The sequence below is a fragment of the Pinus tabuliformis genome, chromosome 8 (assembly GCF_031772625.1).
Source record: "Pinus tabuliformis cultivar Carrire ecotype Pingquan chromosome 8, CPIR1, whole genome shotgun sequence".
NCBI classification, from domain to species: Eukaryota; Viridiplantae; Streptophyta; class Pinopsida; order Pinales; family Pinaceae; genus Pinus; species Pinus tabuliformis.
The window spans coordinates 470,665,849-470,690,900 of NC_142294.1; the positions used below are offsets into that span (position 1 = coordinate 470,665,849).

General features: G+C 37.9%; 1 protein-coding gene across 2 annotated transcripts in view; it reads right to left on the reverse strand.

The window, feature by feature from the left end:
• Window positions 1-5,214: 5,214 nt before the first annotated feature.
• The window catches only part of LOC149236101 (putative nucleolar protein 5-2), a 39,258-nt gene continuing 19,420 nt past the window's right edge, over window positions 5,215-25,052 (reverse strand). For both annotated transcript variants that reach the window (XM_089372311.1, XM_089372312.1), the window contains 7 exons: window positions 8,686-8,865; window positions 8,403-8,567; window positions 7,826-8,026; window positions 7,410-7,706; window positions 6,948-7,148; window positions 6,636-6,770; window positions 5,215-6,267 (listed from right to left, as the gene is read on the reverse strand). In XM_089372311.1, coding sequence (XP_089228437.1) covers window positions 5,614-6,267; window positions 6,636-6,770; window positions 6,948-7,148; window positions 7,410-7,706; window positions 7,826-8,026; window positions 8,403-8,567; window positions 8,686-8,865 — 1,833 coding nt within the window. In that variant the 3' untranslated portion in view covers window positions 5,215-5,613. The remainder of the gene's footprint in view (window positions 6,268-6,635; window positions 6,771-6,947; window positions 7,149-7,409; window positions 7,707-7,825; window positions 8,027-8,402; window positions 8,568-8,685; window positions 8,866-25,052) is intronic.

Here is a 25,052-nt window from a genome sequence, read left to right on the forward strand (position 1 = left end):
ATTTAAATCTGCTCATGAATATACTATCTTTGAGAAATCTAACCATACTTGCGAAGTTTTCTAAGCATAATATCTTAAGCACTAATCACACTTTGAAATGGATCTCAATTAAATGCATTGATCTTAAAGCAATTTGAATATCACTGTGGTTTTAATCACTTGAAGACCAATTTATAAATTCTCAGCATAACAGCCTGACATGACATAATTGTTTTAAGGAATTTACCCACATAATGTTCATGCAATAAACACAGCTACTTATATTTTCTAAGGGGCAGAGTTTAAGATTTGTGATAAGTCACACTATACTTACAAACACTGCAATCTGGCACCACACACGTGTTTATTCAAAAATTAATTTGTATGGTAGGTGGTTTATAAGCAACTTTCAATGTAGGCATGTGGATAACTTTTATTTTATCTGCTACATGATTAATGCATTTTGCTTAAATTGGGTCATACATTATTTGAATCACATTCCGGAGACTACTTCAAATCACAAGTATGTGAATACCACTAACCTATTAAGAAATTCTTCATAATTCTGTAATACAATCTGAAATATTTTCTTCGCAGTTAGATGGATATGTCTCCATAAATTATAGCCATATTAACTAGCAAAGGGCAACCATAACTTCAATGGATCTCTTTTGTGATTTGAATGGTTAAAATGCTTCCACTATTTGACTATTTCGATCAATATAACTCCAGCATGCATTGCGTCAAATTTTGGTCAAGTCTGGAGGAAGGTTACACTTATTTTGATGTGATAATTCATGATGTAAAGGCTGATAACAACATTTGGTTTTATCATGCACTTAAGGTTCCTTCGGATTAATTTACTAAATCTGCCAACATTTTCTCCACTTTCCAGCAAAACTTGTGAACCATTTATCATTTGCGATCATTTATTTATCATGGTTAATTGCTGGTAGCATTTCTTGAAATTGTGGGACACCGTAATTTTGCTGACTTTGGAATTGACTCAAGTAATTAATTTGCACTATTTGCATTCATATCATTTTCATGTTCAATTAGGGTAAATCAGTTGGTTAATTACATAATCTAATCGGCCTAAGCTAAACATAACTCACAATGCAACACATACATTTGGTTAAGGTTGATTTTAGGGACACCCCCAAAGTCTAGGAAATCTCATCCACTTGATATGAAGTGAGAGGCAAGCCCACTGAGGTCACAGTAGGTGGATTGCCTAATAATTGCCTCTAGGCTCTCACAGGCTCTCACATTAGGTTAGGATTTCTCCTTTTAGGGAAGTGTTAACAGTAATACCTTGCACAGTAGGTGGATTGCCTAATAATTGCCTCTAGGCTCTCACAGGCTCTCACATTAGGTTAGGATTTCTCCTTTTAGGGAAGTGTTAACAGTAATACCTTGCACTAAAGAAATGTGGAGAGAAGTTCAAAAATTAACGAGGAAATGACCAATGGGAAGTGGACTCTAGGTTATAATGTTTTGCAAGATTGCATAAAAATATCTTCGATAAGTTAGTAATCATAATGTTTTGCAAGATTGCATAGGGATAAGTTAGTAATCATAATGTTTTGCCTTTTACAGTGAAATAGGCAGTATAGTTGGCTAAAAATGAGATGGTATTCCAAAGGAAATATAATCGATACAAGTCAAGGGGTAGAAATATGAGGTCACCAGGGATTGATGAATTACACACATGGGACTATTTCAATGGAGTCAAGGATCATGTGGAGCAAAAAGCATTTTATGTTTTCAAGGACAATCATGTTGTTTCTTTCAAGGCTACAGTAGGTACTGGAACAAAGAACAAGCCAGAAATGTATACCCTATGGTTGATGTTAAAATGTGCAAAGGGAAAAGATATAAGTGATCTTAATATTACATTATTCTAAGCTCATTGTGGAAGGGACCAATGGAAACTATGCACTAGAAAATCTTCACCTGACACCTAGAATGGACAGTTAAAGAGACAACGGCTCACTCTGAAACTCTCTTGTTCCACCATGTATCCAGGGAACTCAACATAAAAGCAAATTGTTTATCAAATGAAGTCTTAAATCTACAGGAGGGAATGATGAAAATAAGAAAAGCGGAGGGGCATGCTCTCCAGGATATATCACCTTCCATTTTCTCCTAAAATCCAGATCTCATGATAGCACTGCGTTGGAAGGTTCAGGTTCACTGCCAGTTTTTCCTATTTTTGCCGAATGTTGATGTTGGATTAGGTCTCAGACTTGCTTGAAAAACAGTAAAATGTTGTTTCAATGTAAGGAATAGGCGTTTGTGAGTGTTATGATGAAGAGTTTGCTTTCTTGAGTTTGTTGGACAGACGCAACAATACATATATTTAATTTTTAGTTGAAATATTAATATATGTTTTTGTTCCATTAAAAACAAAACGAATTGAAAAATGAAATTAAACTCTTTGTGAAATGTACAGACCCAAAATCAGGAATAATAAAAGCTATTGTGATTAAAATATATTTTAATTGATTAAATTGTTAAAAAAAAAACAACAACAACCATATAATGCCCAAAGGGGTTGGATCCAATGGTGGAAAGCAAGTTTTTCACCAATGAGCAAGGTTCAATTTCCACAAGGGCTTAACCTGAAGCTATAGGGGCACCTTGAAGAAGTGATCGAACAAAAGTTGCACCCAAAGAGACCATATTAAATCGTTTCATGAGCAGTGCACACAAAGTGGATCAAAGTGCACCCCTATGTCCTTTTTCTTTCTTGTCAATTGCAATTATCTCGGGTGGTTGAGTGGAATGGCGTTATCCGATCCACCCAAGGTTCATATCCCCACTAGTGACATGTTCAGCTTTGATGACTTGATGAATATTGTTGTAATGGCTTCAAGCCTGAGAAAAGCACTCTTAAGTTAGTATAACTGTGGGCTGGCCTGGTACCTGCAACCTCACTCTTGCCTTCAGGGTGAGAGGGAGGCCACCAATTTCTCTCTTTGAGGAAAAAAACTATTTAACATTTAAATTTGTATAGAGATTTATGTGCATTTAGTTTTAACGAATATATATATTCAAATTTATTCGCAAATCACTATATTGTAGTGGTGTATTGCCCTATGGTGCTTGGTTAACTCCTTGTATAATCCCATCTTAAATCAATTTGACGATCCAAAAAAACATTTTTCAGTGCTGCAAGGTATTGTATCTAAATCTATAGAAAGCATTACACATGATATTAAGCCAAACTTGAACTGCAACATCCAATACATTTGTAGATTCTAGAATAGAAAGTTCAACGAAATCTCATATGATAGAGCTCAACAATATTTCTGAGAATGCCACTTTCACTTTCCACCAGGTTTCCCTTCCTCGAGAAGGAAATTAGAGAGAGTGGAAAATTGGGGCAAAGTGGTGAGAAAGTGGATTAAGTTGCTTCCACCACAAACCTATGGTTTCCCTCTGAACAGCAAGAAAAATAGAAAGCCCAAACAATTTCGAATCTGTAAATTACACAGGTGAGCAACTTGCAGTTATCACAGCTTCATTAGATTGAACATCGTCCATGAAATGCATTGACAGCAATTGCAGCAAGGCAGAAAGAGCAGCGACCTCTTCCTCTAGTGGGTATCTTATCCCCATTCTTATGCTCCCACAAATAGTGCCTACAAGGCAGAAGTGCGCAGTGGGCAATAGAGTAGCATTTTCCCTCTGCTAGTTTACAAAGATGCAGAGAGAAGTGGAAACAGAATAACATCTAAAGCAGATAATCATCAAGAATGAGGCAAGAACTTCTCCCTAGAGAAAAGAACTTGTCTCAATTTCTCCGTTCCCTTGGACTGTACCAAATATGGAACTTGGGTGCCTTCATCGGTAGGCTTTATGCAAATTATCCACGCAGCATTGTAGGAGAACAATCGGAAATAAAAACTGGTCCAAAAAATAGTTTATCAAGTTCTGTGCCCGAGGATTCTATTTTGTTTTGCTTAAAAGACCCCAAAAACATATCCCCATTATGTCCATAAACACACCACAGTGTGCAACTCCCAAACTTCTAGGAAAGTATTTTGAGAAAATTGGTAATGTTACCTGCTATTATATTGAATCATATAGCAGAAATAGTTAAGTGTGTATGCACAAATATGGATCTTAGAAGAGGCTTGCCAGAATTATTCTTGATCTTGATGGATCCCAACGAGTTCAAACAGTACATTATGAAAAAACCACCCTCATATGCAGAATGTGTCCACGCAAAAGGTATTTCATGGAAAACAGCCCAAAGACACAGCCTCAATCCAGATGCCAGCCATGAAGGAAATATCCTCATGTCAATATGGGAATGAATTTCGAAAGGTAGAAAAAGGAAGAAAGAAAATTATCTAGCTAGGTAGTCCCACAAAGTAAAAAGAATGGCACAGCAACAGAAAAGAGTCTCTCCCAGGACAGCATGACAAAATATGAAACAGGGATCTCACATGCAGTGCCCCAATAAGATCCCGAAAAGACTTGTGCAGAAAAAATACCTATAATTGAAACTCTCATACCAAGTCCTCAGAACTCACTAGAAAATATTTAGTTCCAAGTTTTATATGTGAAGGGAAACCAGAGACAACAGTTGATCCTTCAGCATCGTTCCATTTTCTTGTGTGCCTCCTCATAAAATGCTCGAGAAGTCGAGTAATGGTAACAGAATTCATTGATTCTCACTCAGCATCCCCTTCATTGATTGTGATTGTAAATCATCTCTATGAATATGTTTTCCTTTTTTTCCTACCCAAAAAAAAAAAGCTTAAAACTACAGCATCTTTCCAAGTTCCAAGTATGATAACATGTAAACATGCAACTTTTACAACCCTTCGATTTAACTCTACACATGATTGTTGCTTCATTCATTGGCAGTATGATTTTAAATATGAGCAAGTAATAAACACCTGATTAGTCCCTACACATGTTGTTTGGTAAGTCCTATATTTAGTTCTAAACATGCTCGTTTTTTCATTCAATGGCATATATGTTTTTATATGACCTGGTAATAGACACCTCATTTTTTGCTAATAAAGCTTCTGTCATGGCCTGGATGTCTACTTGATGCATGTAGATCTGTCCTACCTATGAAATCATTTTACAGTTAAGAAAGAAGCACAAAATCCACACCATTTTGTGAACATCCAATCCATTAATCATTTGAGCAATTCGTTCAAGATTTGATGTTAGTAGAAGAAAGAAATTCGTTGATATCCATGAAAATCCGAATTTAAAACTCTCATTATGTTATATTAATTAATAAATAAACAGGGTTCAAAACCTAATTGTTAAAAATGAATATGCCCAAAAGGAAGAAAAACTCAATGTCCGATTGCCTATTTCCTGAGAACTCGATGTTCAATTGCCTATTTCCTGAGGCAAATCTCTCAAAGAATCAGAAAAGGCATCTGTTTTTCTCACAAAAAAGTCCAACAATATGCAAATTGTTGGGCCTACTGCTCATAAAATAGAAATAGCAGCAGACATATACTTTGCCAGCAGAATTTTCTTTATGGGTTCCAACTTCAACAATATCCCTAACCTTAGTTTTGCAATTAATAACTTGAAATGGGATACAAGCATGGCACATTGGCAACCTCAAAAGGTACCAAGGTATTTAGTGTACTTTCAAGATTCACTAATGGAAGTCTTGCTCTTATCCTTCTTCTTCTTCTTCTTTGGTGTTTCCTCGGTTAACATTGCTGCATCTTCCTCTTGGACCTCATCTCCTTTCTGATCACGGTTCTTCTTCTTCTTCTTCTTCTTCTTCGTAGATTCTCCTGCTTCCTCTTGTTTCTGGAGTGCTGGACTCAGTTGTACCTCTTTGCTCTCATCTTCCTCTCTATCTTCCTTCTTCTTTTTCTTCTTCTTCTTCTCAGATTCTTTTAATGCCTCCTGTTTTTGGAATGTTTGACTTATTTCTTCCTCTTGACCCTCATCTTCAGTGCTCTGTTTCCTTTTCTTTTTCTTCTTCTTCTCAGAATCTCCTATTGCATCCTGTTTCTGGAATGTTGAATTTAAATCTTCTTGTCCCTTGTCTGCTTTTCTCTCTTCCTTTTTATCCTTCTTTTTCTTTTTCTTTTCAGGCTCTTCTACTCCTGCTTCTGTGTGCAATGCTTCAACTTGTTTTGAGTCCTCATGCTTTCGCTTCTTAGCAGACTTCTGCTCTTTGCCATCTTGATCAAAGGTTAAATCTGTTGCTGCCAGCTTCTCCTCCAATTTTAGTTTCTTCTCTGGTATTTTTCCTTGACCAATAGTTGAATCTGCTATTGGATTATACACCTGCATTTAAAAAGCATCAAAATTGTAAATAATTCCCTTAATTAATTCAAAATGAGAATAGCTTAATATGAAGTGCACACATCCACTAGAAAAACTGGCATTACCTAGTTGATAAATAATACTTGACTTTATTGTATAGACTCCAGAGTTTATTTCGATTGATAGTCCTCTGTATTGAAATAAATTCAATAATTGTACAAACAGATGGCATGCAGGATTTCAAGTCATAAAAGAAGGCTCCCATTTTTTAATTAGAAAAAAGGCAAAAGATTGTTTACCACAGACAAATGCCAAGCCTAATCTAAAATGCTAATGACAGGCAACCAACTTTGAAAGTTTAAATCACCATTCAGAGTGAAATTAAGTACCCTTGCAGTTGTCAAAAGGCCATGTGCATCCCTCTTTCGGTCTTTATCGTAAGACTCTATCTTTGGCTTGCCCTTTGCAGACCCACCAAGTCGTCCTAAAACTCTCCCTTCAAGCTGCCTTAATCTGGCCTCAATCTAATGAAGATTCACAAACAATTATTTTCACTTTCATCACATATGCCAGAACAACCACATGAATAAATAGAGTGATGCCGCTGCAAGGCTGTACAATGATGTCTAACTTATTGCAAGTGTTCTGGAGTGACAATTAGTTATTACAAAGAGTCTCAAGTCTTACAGTATGTGACCCACCTTGGCTCGGCTTTCAATACCCACAGAGGCATCCTGGCTCTCTCCTAGAGCATCGATACGAATTGAAAGGGCAGATTTTGCTGCTAAAGATCTTGAAATTTTTCCTTTCAACTTTGGCGCAGCTTGTCCTATTAATGAAGCATGGAATATAAGTCCATATTTTGGTGTCTCGTGTTTTGTTTTTAAAGCTCTGAATAAAGCCTGTGGATAAAACAAGCTCACACAACATTAATTCAGTGTCGTTTTAAAGAACTTCTTTTTGATCCATTAAAAGACATTCCAGGCCAACCATAAAACACATGGCAAGCCACACCAGAAATACAATCCCAAATAAAGGTAGAAATAAAATAGGTTGTATCTGGAAAGAAGTACTAGATAATTTTTTGGTACAAAAGAGACAGAGACCAGTGAAACCAAATCTACTTATCAACACAATCACGGAGGAATAACAACAGCCAGCACCTTTTCAGCCCCAAGGATTTGAACTGTGCTTGCAGGTTGTTTTGCAAGATTCAACAAGCTCCCTGCATGGGCAATAAGGCGAGCACCAACAAGTTCCCCCACAAGAACAGTAAGATTAGGAGCAATAGCATTCATTCGGCTCCGTAAATAATCAAAGAGTTGTGCTCTATACTCTGAAAGAGATATCACTTGGGTACAAAGAGCTTTAATGTTAAGCATGTCATGATCACTGACTTCAGTTCCCATGGATATCACTGCTGCCTCTTTTAACTCTGATTCAACTTCCTCCGGAAGTATCTGCAGAAAATCGCAGAATAGCAAAGACGTTCAGTAAATAAATTTGTGGAAGTAAATATTATATGCTTTACATGAAGTTACAAGTAAAATCATATCCCATTAATTATAAATAAAGATACCTCTGAGAAATCTAGATCAGCAGCATTTGTTCGGCTACCCATAAGCTTTACTACTTTAGCATACTGTATATTATCCTGGACAATTTTTGACAGTTCTGGAAAATGCCATCCATACCACTCACGTACCCTCATTGCATATGTATTAAGCTCTTTGTCAAGATCATCAAGTAAACCAATTGCTTGAATAATCATTGTGTCCACCTGGATGGAGGTATAATACAATAATTTAAAGTGACTATTATCACTAACAGATCAACAGTTGAGTATACACAGATCTCATGCTACAGCATCATTCAACTACAAGAGCTTCATTAAAACAAGGATACATGGAAAATGTTAGGCGTCTTACGAATAAAAGAGAGGTCACATATGGTAAATGATTCCACTTGTTAGTGCCATTGAGAAATCTATATGGAATCAAGCTTATTATATATTAAAACAAAACAAAACAAAGAGAACTGGATCATATATATCAAATAGTTAAAACTGAGGATATGTATTTCAAAAGGATCAAAGAAATCACACAAAAGTAGATATATCTCCATGGCAATTCAGAACTGAACAGAACAAGACTTACCTTATCAGGACTAAACTTCAGCTTAAACCTTGAAAGGCTGTGGGAGAGACCCAAACTCATAGGAGCTAAATCTTGAGCTCCAAGACCAGTTATAAGTTCACTTAACTGAGTTCGCAAACCTCGCATTAACTCCATAACAGCACTATTGTGTACACATTCAATTTTCTACAACCATGTAGAGAGGTCATTTAAGGATCATCCAGGAATATGAGAACAAACGTTATATAAATATTATTGTACAGATATGCTAAAAGTTGGAATTTTTGGCCAAAAAGTATCATACCAATTTCTCCTTTATTGCGTTTCCAAGCTTTGAATCTGCTACTGCTAATGTTTCCCCCTCACATTGTTCACGAAGAAACTTGCGTAACCCCTTGCTGGGTTTGCTGTCAACAATCAATGTAGCAGCACTCAAAGCTTCTGCCGTATTCTCAAATTTGTTAAAAGCTTTCAGCTTGACAACCTGGACAAATTGACAATTTCATGGGTCTAAGCACATTAATTTGCATCATAGTCAAAACTTATAAATTGAATTTTCAGTTGTCCAGATATTATAAAACATAAACCAAGTCATTTAATAGATTTTGACTTGTGTACATTCCAGCTAAAAATAGAAAGAGTATTGCTTTGCTCAGTGGGATCATAAGTAGCTTATCCTATACAAATTTTACCTTAACTTGTAGCTATTCATGCTAGCAGTATTCACCTTAATGTTGAGGTTTTGTTTGTATGTTTTGTATAACTGCAAAAACAATTTTGGAGGATAATGTTGAAATTTGTTATCCAGTCAATGATGAGGAGGGGTTGAGGTGTGACTGGCATCCAAGGGATTACAATGTCTCCTGAATGGATCATAACAGAGATTGAAGGATTTGGTGGTTCAAGAGTACCTAAGTTGTACAAGTTTCCATCACAGAGGAATGAGGGACCTCAGGGACAGCTTGAGCACACCCCCAAGTTTTCTGAAGACAGTGGACTAGAAGCAGCAAAACATATTTTAAAAAATAAAAATTCTAAAAAAAACCAAAAGATATTCAAAATTCCCAAAAAAATCTTCATAGGAATTTTAAAATTAAACATAAATGATGAATAGAAACATAAATTTGCATCTCTCTGCCTCCAACAATAAATTTGCAAGTCACTCGAATAATTAATGTGTGCTCTCTGCTTCCAAACAGCCCTGTCTCAACTCCAGCAAGATGTGAAAAAGCAAACAGCAAATTCGACTCCAGAATACAAATGGTGGGAGGGCTTCCAAACAACAAATTCAGCTCCAAAGTGGCAAAATCCAAACCAATGTTATCAGAACCAGACTGGTTCTGGCAAAACTGGGCAGTCTGACCAGTTCCAATTCCATACCAGTCTGGTTGAAGGGCTCAAAACGACAAAATGGTAATGGCCAGTTCCGTATCAACAGGACATAAATGCCAAAACCGGCCAGCCCTGTATGTAACCATACAGCCAATGATGCGGACAACTTAAAGTCAAATTTAAAAATTAGAGACAAAAATTTAGAATTATAAAATAAAGAAAAAAGAAAATGAATAAAATAAAAAAGGTGAAACACTAAACCTAACCCTAGGTCCCCATTAATGCTATTTAAAGTGGTCCCCACCCTCCATTTCACTCACACAATTGATTTGAGCAATTTGGAATTTTTGAGCTGAGTTTCTTGGGCTGATTTGGAGAGGTGATTGAAGGGCTGATTTGAAGAATTCGGAGGGCTAATTGAAGGCTTTTTTGGAGAGTTTTTGAGCTGTGTTTCTTGGGCTGATTTGGAGCTAATTCAGAGGTTTATTTTAGAATTTCTTGGGTTGATACCATTCTAGAAATTATTCAGAGCCTTATTTTCAGAATTTCTTGGGTTGATTCCATTCTAGAAATTATTCAGAGCCTCTTTATTGGTGTATTTTAGTTCAGATGTAGATTACACAGTGCTATCTTGGTTATAAGCAATGTTCCACCAAGACTCCGGGACAAGGAGACGCGGGTGAGGGGAGACGCACAAGGGGGAGGTGTGGGAGTACCCTCAAATTTTAGGGAAATTTAGGGGGGACGTCGGGGTATATAATTTTTTTTCTTATATATATATATATATTTCACATTCATATTCAATAATGAAAGCATAAATACAATGATACATACATAATTGAATTAAATAATGAAATACATTGATCCATATTCATCATCCTTACTAATATATACATGATTCATCCATAGACTGCGAGATTCAATAATGAAATACTCTAATCCATATTCATCATTCATTACTCACCATTCTAGAATCCACATTGATTTAAAAATTAAATTCATCGTTCATCATTCATCATTCTAGATTCTAAATTGATTTAAAATTAAAATTCATCATTCATCATTCTAGAGTGTAATTAGTACTAGGAAAAATGGACTATAATAGATACGGAAATCTGAAAACTCGAATAGTAAATTGATATAACTAAAACTCAAAAACAGTGGACTTGGAGTAATGAGTCTAAAAGTCACTCTAAAGTACACAAAGGGCTTGGTGCTCTTGATTAAATACTAATTCCATACCCTTGTACATGACAAAATGCAATGGAAACATTGCTTCCATCGAATCCTGAATTCCTGAAAAACTGTTAAGTCTGCTGGATTTTGAGTGAAATCTAAAATTCTACTTTCTCCATATGAAATCCAATGAGGACAGAACCACTCTCAAACACCCTAAGTCATTTCATGGTAATGTTAAAAATTTAAGTAAAAGGATGACGAATGTCATCCTTTTACTTTAAGAATTTAACATTGCCATGAATTGCAGGCATTAGTAGGGAAATATGGTCAAATATTAGGTTTCCCCTATCATAAATCATTGTTTACAAGCAAATTTAAGGGAGGACACATTGGGGAGTCGCGTCCCCCACATTGGGCAAACGCCCCCCCATGCGTCTCCACACGTCTCCCGAAAAGGGGGACGTGGGGAAATGTTTCCCCAGACTTCCCCCGTCCCGGGTGCATGGGGTGTGCACACCCGACCCTGGGGGACGCATCCCCATGGAACACTGGTTATAAGCATCCTTCCTTGCAATACACAGGAGAAACTTTGCATATTCATGTATAATGGTTTGGATTCTCATGGATGCACACAAATATATACATATTTTTCAATATTTTATGTATTTTTTGGTCAACAGGTTTTGTGGTCCAGTTTTGTTTCCATTTTGTCTGGTTCCACCGTTCCAGTTTCTGGTGTCGACCAGTTCAATGACCAGTCTGGTTCTGGTAACATTAGTCCAAACACCACAGCAAACTCATATCCAAAACAGAAATCCTCCACAGTGGTGAAATCCAAACAGTGAACAACAAACTTGCTCCAAGCACGAATTTTCACATCCAAACAACAACAGCTAAGCTCCAAATGGAAAACACATGCCACAGCCACTGCTTTTATGAAACTTTGGAGGCTTAGGGATTTCCTTTTTCTTGGATTTCTTTTCATTAAAAATGACATTATTGGCTAAGATGGGCCACAATGGACTCATACTTGGCCAACTAGGCACCAAAACTAGCCTGTTTTGGTACCCTTTTTGGGCTGGCATATGCAGGGACAACCAGATGTACCCAATTTTAGTAAGAGACCTCTTGGACATGCCTGGACCATTCCCGATCTCAAAGAATGGGCAACCCAGGGGCAAGGGAGATGTCTCAATGCATCTCAAAGTCCATTCAAATGAACTAACTTAAGCAACAGACCCTCAAGGGGTGGGGACAAGCCCCTGTGTAACTATAAAAGGTACCCAACAATGATATTGCAAGGTAATACCAAAATGGAGACAATAAAATCATTTCCACTGCAATTGTTATCCCCAATCCTGTAACATTGAAGACTATGGAGTCTTCAAATGCATAATATAGGCAATGGAACCATGTAAGGAAGTCTAGTGCTCCAAATAGAACAAGAATAGAGAGTGCAACAGAATACAATCAAAATAACAGAAAATTCACAAATTATTGAACAAATAACCAAAACAATTAAAGAATGTGAAATACTATGAATTGTATGTGAAAATGGAAAGGCTGGGAAAGACCACTGCCTCCAAGTGATGAGCTACATATTGCATGCCTCGACAAGATACAAAATACACAGGGGCACTCTGCCACCCAAACAGGGGGACAAAACTTTCCATAACAAATATTATGAATACAAGAGAGATAATTCTCCAATGATGATCTGTTTTGGGAGAGAAGCCTATATTTATAGCAATAAATTGACAAAACCCTAAACCATGGCCAACTGGCCAACATACGAACATATTAACAAAGTCATTAGAAAGACTTGTGAATGCTTAACAAATGACCAACCACATGAAATGAAATTAAAAAGTCACTAATATTCAGTGTTCCACCAAGCTTTTGGAACATGGGAACATGGGAATAAAGCCAGGGAACATGTGGAGACACCCCTCAAATTTTAGGGAATGTCACAAGGGACATCAGAGTCAGGATTCCTTGCCAAAATACTGAAAATTTTAAAATTTAAATATATGAAAAAACATAAATAGTACATAATTATTAAACCATGAAATTTGAATCAATAACAAATCTGAAATAAGCATTGCCTCTAATAACATCTATCACCATGTAACTAAATTATAATAGCAGAAAATAAATCACAATCGTATTTCTCATTATATTTATAAATTACAAAATATATTGATCAGTAAAACATCAAATGACAAAATGAAACATGGCACTATTAATACATCAAAAGAATGACAAAATGAAATATAATACTATTAATACGTCAAAACACAAAGTGGTAAACTAAATAGTGAACATTACACTTAAGAGTTAAAGACTTGAGCATTAATATCTAACGAGTCAAGTCTATCATAGCAAAAAGTATCAAAAATTGATTAAACAATCATCAATGCTCAAATCAACAGCCCACTAGTCCTATGTATCCATCTCTTGCATAAAGGAATCAACATCATCCATGGGAATGTCACTGTCTGAATCGAATTAATTTGCATTCACTTTCTTCTTACTTTCCACGAAATTCACACTCTTCTATGATTGTTCTTCAGAGTTTACAACCACGTTTTAAATTTTCAGTTGAGTCTTCATTCACCAATAGTGAAAAAAGTGTCTACCCTAAAGCATCTACCCCTAAAACCTAATTCTCTTATTTTTTGTGTATTTCCTACGATCTTATGTGTGTAAATCTGACATGGTATCAGAGCCATGATGAGGAGAAGCCAAGAAGAAAGAAGGTGAAGGGCCTGGGGCATGGGTTGATCAAATACAGACCGAGAGACTGCTCACACACAGTAGGACAATAATTCAAAGATGAATATTTTTTTATGACCCAAGGTAGTTAACCAAATGATTTTTAGATCTGAGGCTGACCATAATATATATTCAAATATTTTTGAGAAATTAATATTTATAGAGTTCAAACTATATGAAATTTTTAAACAGGGTGAATTGAATCGATGAGAGAGGATTTGAGCACATGAGATAGTAAAAAACTGTTATGGAGATAGGGCATGTTATGGAGGTAGGGCCAAATTTTATAGATGTGAGAGTCACACACAAGGCGATATAGATAAATGCTTTTGTTGCAAGCGCCAATGGTGCGTTATGGGTTGTCACAATGCTGCATCTAAAACTCACGAAAGTCTAGGACATAAAACAGTGTGATAGAGTCTATACATGACTTGTAGTGTAGGGTGTGACAGTCTGCACATAAGTTCCAAGTTAAAAACACATGGAATCACAAAGTTATACAAATCAAGGCACAATGAGTTGACTTGAGGCAAAAATTTTGAGAACCAATATAGAGGACCTGCAAACTAACATAAAGGCTAACATAATTTCAATAGAACTTACCACATTATCGAAGAGGAGTTTTCATGCAAGCTACAAAGGCCATAGAGGAAGGAGACCAATATAATGGTAGAGGATCTGACCTCAAACCAACATGTAAGAAGAAGCACAACTCTCATTTCCGAATTAATAATTTAGTAAAAGCTTTGGTAGAGAATTTGTTGTGTATCTTTGAGCTGTCCATTGGGTTGTGCCTTATGTTGGGGAATCATGATTGCCGTTAGACCAAAACCCACAAGTGTTGGTCAACAATCACATCACCTGAGATAAGGATCCACGAGAGGCGGTTAGTCCATGTTGCGAAACACATGGGGAGCGTTGGTTTATCCAATGTCCAACAATCTCCCCCCAACGCGAGCCGGGTGTGTATCGAACTCGTGACCTACACTCTGATACCACTTGTTGGGAATCACGATTGTCGTTAGACCAAAACCCACAGGTGTTAGTCAACAATCGCATCACCAGAGATAAGGATCCATGAGACGCAATTAGTCCATATCACGAAACACACAAGTAACGTTGGTTTATCCAATGTCCAACACCTTAGTGGTCGGGACAAGGTTTCACCATGAAAACAGCCCATGTTCAAACCCCAACGGTGTAGAGCTCTTGTGTGTGTGTATGAGGTAAGTTGTTTGACCTCCTTGATTTGGTTTTGCTACACCAACAAAAATGCTCAACACATGTCCAACAAGCCAACTTGGTTTAAATTTAAATCGATATTTTACCCTTTATATATTTGTTTGGGTGTAAAAAGTTTTTTAGAACATAGAAGGGAAAAAAATATGAAATTTATTGAGATTGGCGAAATTATTTCAATATAAAAGCAGATTTGTGATTGTGGAGGATTTTGATTTTCTAAATGAAGACATTTTAAAAACACTTTAACCTGTGAGTGTGTTGGAACCATTACAACAATAGACTCTAGAGTTTTCAGTGACTTCATAGGTGTGACAAGACAACATTAGTGTTGTCAAACACTAATCTATAAAAGTGTCAGAGATGAAAGTTGTTCTATACCAACGATAGTGAGGTCACCTCTATTCAGACTTGCATAGTGTGTTTAACATTTTAAAAAGGTCAATCCATCCCATATCATGTTGGAACTTGGAAGGCAATCAAAGATTTAATGGTCAAAATTTAACAAATGGAACACAAGATGCTTGCAGTTTTTAATACAGGTGCTTGGGCAATATTGTAATGGGAAAGAAGGTGTAAAGTGCAATAACTGAGGCCAGTCACGCTGAGTATGATGTAAGAAATCAGGATGTTGTGATACTGATCAAGTTCTTGGTAATTAATAAGATGCTGCACGATGGTGATAATGCTTCAATGATTTGGGAGACTCTGAAGAACATGTATCTTCTTAAAAAAATTGTTGTTTTCAATAAAGATAAAGGAATCTAATTTGCAGGAATGGTTATGACACAAAAAACACAACCAAACACCTTCCAAATATCAATCTCGAAAGATCAAGCCAATGTAAGTGAACATAAAGAGGAAGATGAATTTTTAAGTTTTGATGGCTAGTGATAACTGATAAGGGATTTATCAGGAACAAAAATAGACTAGATCATCGATTGAGGTGTGCCAAAGCATTTTACTAAACAAAAAGATTGGTAATACTAATTTACTAAAGGGAAAACCCAACTTTGATTCTGTTGTCTTGTGTGCTGATGATGAATACAGAGTTGAAAGCAAGGGAAGCTTGCAGGTTCAAATGAGAGGTAAGAAATTATTTAGGGATGTCCATTGTCTACTGAGTCCTTGGTTTGCAGAAAAATCCCATTACTATTAGTTGGACTATGAAGTAGCGCAAACCTAGATGTTCTCTTCAATGATAATAGTTGTTTTATTATGGGTGTAGAAGAATAGGGGTTGTTTCAACTTTCAACTGGTGGACGGTGAAGAGATATTGATGGTTGTAGGGGAGACCCTAGAAACACAAGAAGGTAAGCAACATTTTCCTTATGTCCTATAAGTTGGTTCATGAAGAGAAGAAAACTCTCCAGGAGGGCATAGTCAAAGCAGTGAGGTGGGATGATGCTTCCTGCAAATAGAAAACTTTGATATGTTGAGTCATCAAGATGTGGAGTAGGTGAATTCAATGAACAAGCCAAGTTCTATGTCAATGGTGGAAAGCTTGACTACCCAACCAACATTGGCTCCCGACCAGTTGGTGAGTCAATGGTCAAACAAAAGGCTGGTGACATGACTAGTTCTTCATCAACCTTGTTAGATAGAATTCACTTCCAAATGCCAATTGAAGACTTCACTCTGAAGTGCACTGCAAACATCTTGCATATTCCAAAGATTTTGTTTTTGTTTTGGAACAAACGAATCTATGTGATATAACCAATATGGGAGGGTACTAGATATAAAGGTCATAATTAGGATTTACGCGTATTGTTGTCATGTATTAAAGTCAATCAATGATAAAAGTAGAATCATTTTAATAAAGTGATTAATCATAACCTCAATTATTATCTAGTGATGTATTCATGAGTTACATAGCATACTCCTTCCCTTACTATGCATTAAGAAATTTCCCCTTTGAAATAATCAAGCTATTATTCTCTCTCTTACTTGTAAGTGTATTTCTTGTCTAAGATCCTCTATGTGTAAATTTGACAATTCCCATAGGCATTCTTGTGTCCCTAGGAACACGGGGAGTGTGCTCCCTACCCTAGGGGCCATACTCTCGAGGAACATTGCTAATTTTCATCTATATGGCTAAACTAACCCATAAGGACCTATAGATCCTAATGAAGTAATTTCCCATGTTATGCATGCTTTGTGTTCTACTAGAAGCACAACTTGCCCTCCTTCCTCAGGAGTTTCAATCTTCAAGCATTAGGGAAGTTCCAAGAATATCATTCTCTTTGGATTCGTGCTCAAGTATTACCATGCTTGGTGATCCATCCATCCATATCTAATCAATATTTGATGTTAATCCTTAATAGTCTATTGTGGCATAATTATTTTAATTGCTTTTCTTCTATACTTTCTAGCTATTATATTATGTTTTGATGTTGGACTTTTGGTGGTGTCCCCACTCATAACCAATGTTTTAAAACTCCGACTCCAACTCCGACTCGACCGAGGGTCGACTCCAACTCCGACTCGGTATCGACTCGACTGGCTCGATTTCAATGACTCGGTCGTTGTAAAAAATACATTAATTTTTTTTTAATAGAAAAACATAATTTTAAAGATTTTCATTCATGTATTAGCTTTGCTCAACTTGTAAACCCTAGCATCTTGTTATCAATGCTCAAATATTGCTATCAACAATTCTGTTATTTTGCCTCATCATCTCAACCTGTAGAACAAACCCTACTCAAACCCTAGTTGTAGCATAACACACCTTCACTGTCATATCCTTCAATGCAAACTTCAAGACAATCTTAGTATCCAACCATTGTTGATGTATACCTAGATGTACAATCAGCTACCAAGTTGCTATAGTCAAAAAATTTCAAGAGTCTAATTAGATACACCAAGGTGATTGTCATATAACAAGGTGACCATCATATATGGGGTTACTGTTATCACTATCAAGTCAAAGGGACAATCCATTCATTGTTGTCATATCATTTCAAGATTACATAGAGATGATTGTCATATACTAGGTCACTGCTATATGTCTAGGCCCTAGGGCACTGTCATATATCAAGGTGACTGCCATTACATTTCATTGTCAAGTCTAATCACACAATATTGTCATACTTGTCATTACATATCATACAAATTACTGCCAAGATTACTGTCATATCACAAGGTTGCTACTATATCACAAGATTTCTGTTACATACAAGATTACTGCCCTATGTATCACTGTCAGGCCAAGTCATGGATGACTGACCTACTACTAAGTTTCAAGGACACTCAATCATGTGTCAAGGTCATTGCTATGTCAATAAGGTCAATGCCATATCAATTTGTATGATGTATCATATGGTATACCTCAAAAGAGAAACATGATTATCATACCTCAACCTTTGCATTATAGTCACTGCCCAAGCATCACTTCCATGGATCACTGACCATACATCATAACCATGCATCACTTTTATATTGTTGTCAAGCCATATTGTCATAAACATATGTCATAAATATCACTTTTATACTGTTGTTTCCAACCCGGCCGAGTAGGCTCGAACTCGGTTGAGTCGGCTGGGTTATTACCGAGCCGGCCAAGTTGTTAGACAACTCGGTCGACTCGATAATAACCTGGCCGGCCGAACCGGTTCACAGGCCGAATCGACCCGGTGAGGCCTTGACTCAAACCAACTCGGTCGAGTCGGTTCCGAGCCAGCCGAATCTTAAAACAGTGCTCATAACTATCCTTTTGATTCAATGTATATGCGTGGTTTGATCAATTGCTCGTTCTTCATCAACCTTGTTGGATAGAATTCACTTATAATTGTTGATTGAAGACTTCACTCTAAAGTGCACTACAAACATCTTGCATATTCCAAAAATTTTGTTCTTTTTTTTGGAACAAGAAAATTTATGCAATATGACCAATATGGGAGGGTACTAGATATAAAGGTCATAATTAGGACTTAGGCATACTTTTGTCACATATTAAAGTCATAATCATTGAGAAAAGTAGAATCCTTTTAGCATAAAGATGTAAACAAAACTTAAGTTATTAGCTAGTAATGTATTCATGAGTTACATAGCATACTCCTTCCCTTACTATGTATCAAGACATTGCCCCACTGGAGTAATCAAGCTATTAATCACTGTCTTAGTCATATGTGTATTTATTGTCTAAAATCCTTTATCTATAAATCTGACAGTTCCCATAGGCGCTCTTGTATCCTAGGAACATGGGGAGCATGCTCCCTGCCCTACAAAGCATTCTCTAGAGAAACATTGTTGATTTTCACTTATATGGCTAAACTAACCCCTAAGGACCTATAGATCCTAATAAGTAGTCATTTTTCATGTTACACATGCTCTATGTTCTACTAGAAGCACAACTTACCCTCCTCCCTTAGGAGTTTCAATCTTCAAGCATTAGAGAAGTTCCAAGAATATCATTTTATTTGGGTTTGTGCTCAATTATTACCATGCTTGGTGATCCATCCATCTATATCTAATCAATATTGGTGTCAATCTTTGATAGTCTATTGTTGCATAATTTTTTTAATTGTTTTTCTTCTATATGTTCTAGCTATTTCATTTTCTTTTGATGTTGGACTTCTAGTGGTGTCCCCACTCATAACTATCCTTTTGATTCATGTATATTTGTGATTTTATCACTCGCATTTTTTAAATCTGTTTGTCAATATTTGTCCTATTGTCTTGAGTGAATACTCCTGCTAATACAAATGTAAATATGAGTCAAACTTTATCAACTTTATCTCTTCTCTTCCATCTTCGCACTTATCTTCCAACTTATTTTTTATCTTCCTTTAAAAGGCTTATTAATTATTTTGTTTCTTTAAATGTTTCCTTGTTTCCAAATTTGGCAAGAATCCCTTCCAAGATCTTTTTTGGTCTTTTATTTCAAATATAATTCCAATATTTTACTTTATGTCCTTCAATATTTTCTAGTATTTCATACTTTCCTCCCTACAATTTTGTGAATCTAGAGCTTCCTCAAATTTCTTACAAATCACTTCTCCATTTATCCTCATTGTTCTTTGTCGATAATCTTTAATCATTTCATCATGATACCCTTTACTTTCTTCTCCTAAGCTCTTCACTTATTTAAATATGATTTGATCAAGGTCTTCAACTTAGATCTAATAGCATTTTTTCTTACAAGTTTTTTCTACAATTCATCTTCTTTTAGATCATCTTTGATTTGTTTCACTATTTCCTCATATTTTGTATGACATGAAATCATTTCCCTAATTCTTTTTCCTTTGTTCTCTTCTTTTCCAAAATATTTGTCAACTTTTATTTCTTTTAACCATCGATTTCATAATATGTTAAAAAAATTCGTCTGATATTCCTTCTCAGGGCAAAATTTATCTTTACTCCACCAATCACATAGACTCACTCCATCTTCATCTAGCAAATTTTTTGCATTTCTATTTGTTATTCAAAAATAGGTATTTGAATCTATAATCTAAATCAAAAATTATAGTGTTTTAATTATAACACCTTCACAAATGATGAGATTATACATTATATTATAGAAGGTCAACTTTATCTTTTTACTGGGTTGCTTCAAGGTATTCTCCTCCTACAACAACAGGTTCAACAAACATTCCAGCCTCAATCCTTGTCCAGATATTTTGCAATTGAAGAGGGAAGCACACTAGAGAGAGTCTAATGAATGATCATGTTGTCGTTGCTAAAACACCCTCCAAATTTTGCTACATTTGAATTTTGGAGCCTACCTAATTGTTGTATCAAGTGTCGCTTTGGTCGTCAAATGTCGTTGCATGTCATTTTACATTTTTCAAGTGTTCTTGTTCTTTCTTAAGTGTCGTCGCATTGTTCAGAACATCTATGGTGCACTCCATGGTCATCATACACTTACTAGTTATAAAATGACACTTTGATCGCATGGCACATACTTTGTCTGTTGTACTTGGAGAGTGCTTGTAAACTGGCGTTTTGATGCATATTTCTCAGTATTCAACCTTGTCTAAGTTTTACTGATGAATTGGTATGTATCACACTTGATTTTACTCCTAACCCATTGTATTTTCCCCTTGTCTTATCTTCCAGACTTAGACAAAGTTTGGTTTGCACAAGCTAACCCCACTAAGGCTAAGAGAGCGCATAGTGCACACTTAAGGCTCAGTCGGGACCCCTTTTCTTGTTCGAACTGCGTCCTGCGGCCTCCCAAGCAACAAGCTCTCCTTGTCTTTCCGAACTGCGCCCTCCAGCAAGCCCCTCTCTCAATTGAGTGCACGCATCAATAGTGCTTAGTTGGTCTTCCTTGACTCTCCCTATTGGCATGATATGCTTAAGGCCATCAATGAAGCCCCAAAAGGATACAAGAGCCCCAACTATGAGAAAGCTAGAACAACGTTATTAGAAAGAGAAAAAAAAAAGTTCAAAGAGCATTGACACGTTTTACAAATGAGTGGGTGGATTGTGGGGTATCTATTGTATCAGACAGGTGAACAAATGTTAGAAACCAACATTTGATAAAATGTTCTTGGTGTTTCTGCTAGTGGTGCAGTGTTTATTGCATGTCATGACTCCTCCATCAGTGCAACTTCCCAAAACATTACAGATCTCCTATTGCAATTAATCAAAGATGTTGGTCCTAATAATGTGGTTCAAGTGATCACTGATAATGCATCAAACTGTAAGGCAGCATGAAAAATTATTGAGCATACTCATCCACACATCTTTTGGTCTAGGTGCTTAGTGCACACATTGAACCTTTTGATGCATGATATTGTGAAGCATAAAGAATGTGGATGGATTAATGAGCTTTACAAGAGAGGGAAGCAATTCATTAAATTTATCACATGGCATACAAGGGTAAACTACCTTTATGTCACTTACTGCAAGTTGCAATTGCTTAAACTTGCAAAAACCAAATTTGCAATTTATTACCTCACCTTTAGGCAGCTAGTGAAGGTGAGGCAAGCTTTTGTTGATTTGGGGTAGCATCGGATGTGCTCTAGCCACGAAATTTGGTGGAGAGGTTGGAGCACATGAGATCTTCAATACCCAGAAACGGTTTGGGCAGATTCTAAACAAATCAGGAGATATTAAAATAATTAATATTTTTAATGGAGTCCCTAAGTCTAAACTTCGGGAAAATAAAATATTAATGTGTATTAATATGAATCTGTGTTAGAATGGTCCAAAAGACATGGATCAAGCTAGATCTAATCTTAGCCATTGATTAGAGACTTAATCTCGGCCGTTGATATGTCAACAGGAAAAGTATAAGAGGAGGCTTGAGGGTCACTTGGAAAATACACCAGAGTGATCAGTCATTATATTCTCTAGAGTGGGGTTTGCTAAGAGAGATAGAATTAGTGATCAGGAAATGCAGCTGAGGGGCATTTGAGTACAGAGAGACAGAGAGGCAGAGATAGTGTCGGAAGAACAGCGCAGTAGCCAAGGACAATGACACAGAGCCAACCTGGGCTCACGCAGAGGCAGTCGGGAGCTGCGCAGAGCCTCAGAGAGGCCAGCGTGACTGATGCAGAGGGCCAGAGGGCTCACGCAGGGCCTCCCAGGGCTGACGCAGACCCATCCGAGGTGACGCAGGGCCAGCATGAGGCAGAGAGGGGCTGACACAGTCCAGAGAGAAGCTGACGCTGGGGTTTCTAGGGCATATTGGTGCTGAGTAGCTGCCAGAAGGGTTATCCGGGGTTTCAGCCAGGAGATTTGTCAAAAACTGAGAGGTATTACTGCCAAGGAAATTATCTGTTGGGTAGGCCAGTTTCGGCACCCAGATTGTACTATGATATTGCTTAATACGAAAACCCTCAGATCGCTGCACTAGTTTTCCCACATTGGGTTTTTCCGGGGACATAGGTCCAAAAATAATGGTGTCATATGGTGTGTTTGTTTCTGTTTCTTTTAGTTGTTGATCTGTAATATGTTGAGCATGCACTAGTATTTATTTTCAGTATTTACATTGTAAATAACTTGTTAAGGAAAATAACAAGTAGGTAGGAATAAATCAGATAAAGTGCATGGAGGGTTTCTAACTAAGTAAATTTAGAAACTTCAAAATGGTATCAGAGCGTGACTGCAAATCACAGGAGGACTAAAGGACATCAGCCGAGCGGAGCAATAGTAGCAGAAAACAGTTGTCCCGAGGTGACAAAAGTTGTTTCTAGCAGAGCAGCAACAAGGAAGGGTGACGCAATGCCTACGTCATCAAGGGTGAGTCAGGAAGAGGCAGCGCAGAGGCTAAGGAAGGCAAAAGAAGCCTCACGCAAAGCCACGCAATAGCTGGGAGGGCTGACGCAGTTGGCTGAGGATGCCGGGTTACTAGTGTCCGGATTGCGCAGAGCCTAGGAGCTCTCACCTTCAAGTTGTTGGGGTTTAGAAGGATGCGGGAATATTGCAGAGTGGAGCTGGTGAGGTACCGTAATCGGAACAGTACCTGACAAAGCAAGGCCAGAGGAGTTGCTACCAAGGGTTTCTAGCCGAGGAACCTGAATCAGTGGTGCGTTACACAAGACGTTCAGAGTAGGGGGCATCTCGACAGTGGCAGAAGGATTTCCAGGAGGGAAATCATGACTCAGAGGGAGTCCACAAGAGAACTTCCAGACAAAAAGTGGAGACTCAGAGGAGTCGAACAAAGAACTTCCAGTAGGGAAGTAGAAGAGCATCATGGCACTACACGGAGTAAGAGACCAAGATAGACTGGACGGAGCATCGAACTTCGCAATCTGGAAGGCTAGAATCTTATCCGTACTTGACAGGAATCATGTCAAGAACTTCGCCTTGAAGGTAATAGCTATCCCAGTCGACCCCAATGATAATGACAGGTACGAGGAGGCGATGGCGAGGGCCAAGAGCATTATCCTTGACGGGGTCAAGGATCATGTAGTACCACACATAGCCGAGAAGGAAACGGCATTTGAGATGTGGGAGACTCAAGAAGTTGTACCAGCAAACTTCTGTGTAGAGACGAATGTTGCTTGAGAATCAGTTGAGGTCGTATCAAATGAAGAAGGGAGAACCGATTGACACCATCCTCGGAGGACTGAATGAGATCCAAGATCAGCTGACTGCTATAGGGGCGACACCGGATCAGGAGCTAATGGTGAGGACAGACCTGAATGTTGTCTCAGAACACTGGGAGGTATTTGTCCAGAGTATACTGGGCAGAGGGACTCTCCCACCTTGGGACGAGATGCGAGCAGCTCTTCGCCAGGAAGAGATCAAAAGGCAGTCGAAGATGAGTAGCAGCAGCAAGGGGATCAAAGTCAAGAAGGAGAAGGAAGATGTGGTCCTAGCATCTGAGGGAAAGCAGGAGAAGCAGAAGAAGAAAGATCTCTCCAATATCAAGTGCTTCCATTGTGGGGAGCTGGGTCATTATGCGACCCAGTATCCAAGGAAGAAGAGTAAGGGAGAGTCTTCTGAGACTAAGGCAGCGCCAGCAAGGGCAGAGAAGGAAGTTTTGACAGATGATGAGGAGACATCAAGCTGTAGTCAGGCAGGCTACAGATGATGAGGAGCAGGATCCTCGAGGTACCCAGCCTCTTGGATTAGACCTTGCTACAGGAGCCCCGACAAGGAGTAGCAAGACTGGCTGATGTGGGTAGAGACGGATGCAGATGGAGCGACGGAGAGATCTACAGTGCAGGAGTCCCGAGACAGCGCGAGGCTAGCAGGCTGCGGCAGTGCGAGAGGCACAGGAGTGTTGCACCAGTGCAGGATGGCACAAAGAGGTGTGCAACGGTGCGAGATGCAAGGAGTTGTTGTAGCAGCACAGAGGTCAAAGAGGGAGCAATTGTCAACAGCAAAGGGAGCTTCAGCATCAGTGGGTGTCTCTAGCCCAACAGGGAGGTCAGATTGGGAGATCAATTACTTACTTCTCAGTAACTGAGTTGCAGTGCAGTAGTGGGCAGCACGATGCAGCATAATGAGAGGAGGTGTAGTGCAGATGCAGTGCTGGGAGAAAGGACCAACAGCAGCACGGATGCAGAGGGAGTTGTCGTACAGATGCAGCAGTGGCAGTGGCAAAACCATGGGCAGCAGTATAGGATGCAGCAGTGCAGAGGATGTTGGGCAGGAAGGCCTAGCATCAGCACAGGTACCAATGTTGAATGATCAGAGTAATACTCAGTGAGGAGTATTGCTAGAGCACAGTCCTCGCTAAGAGGGAGT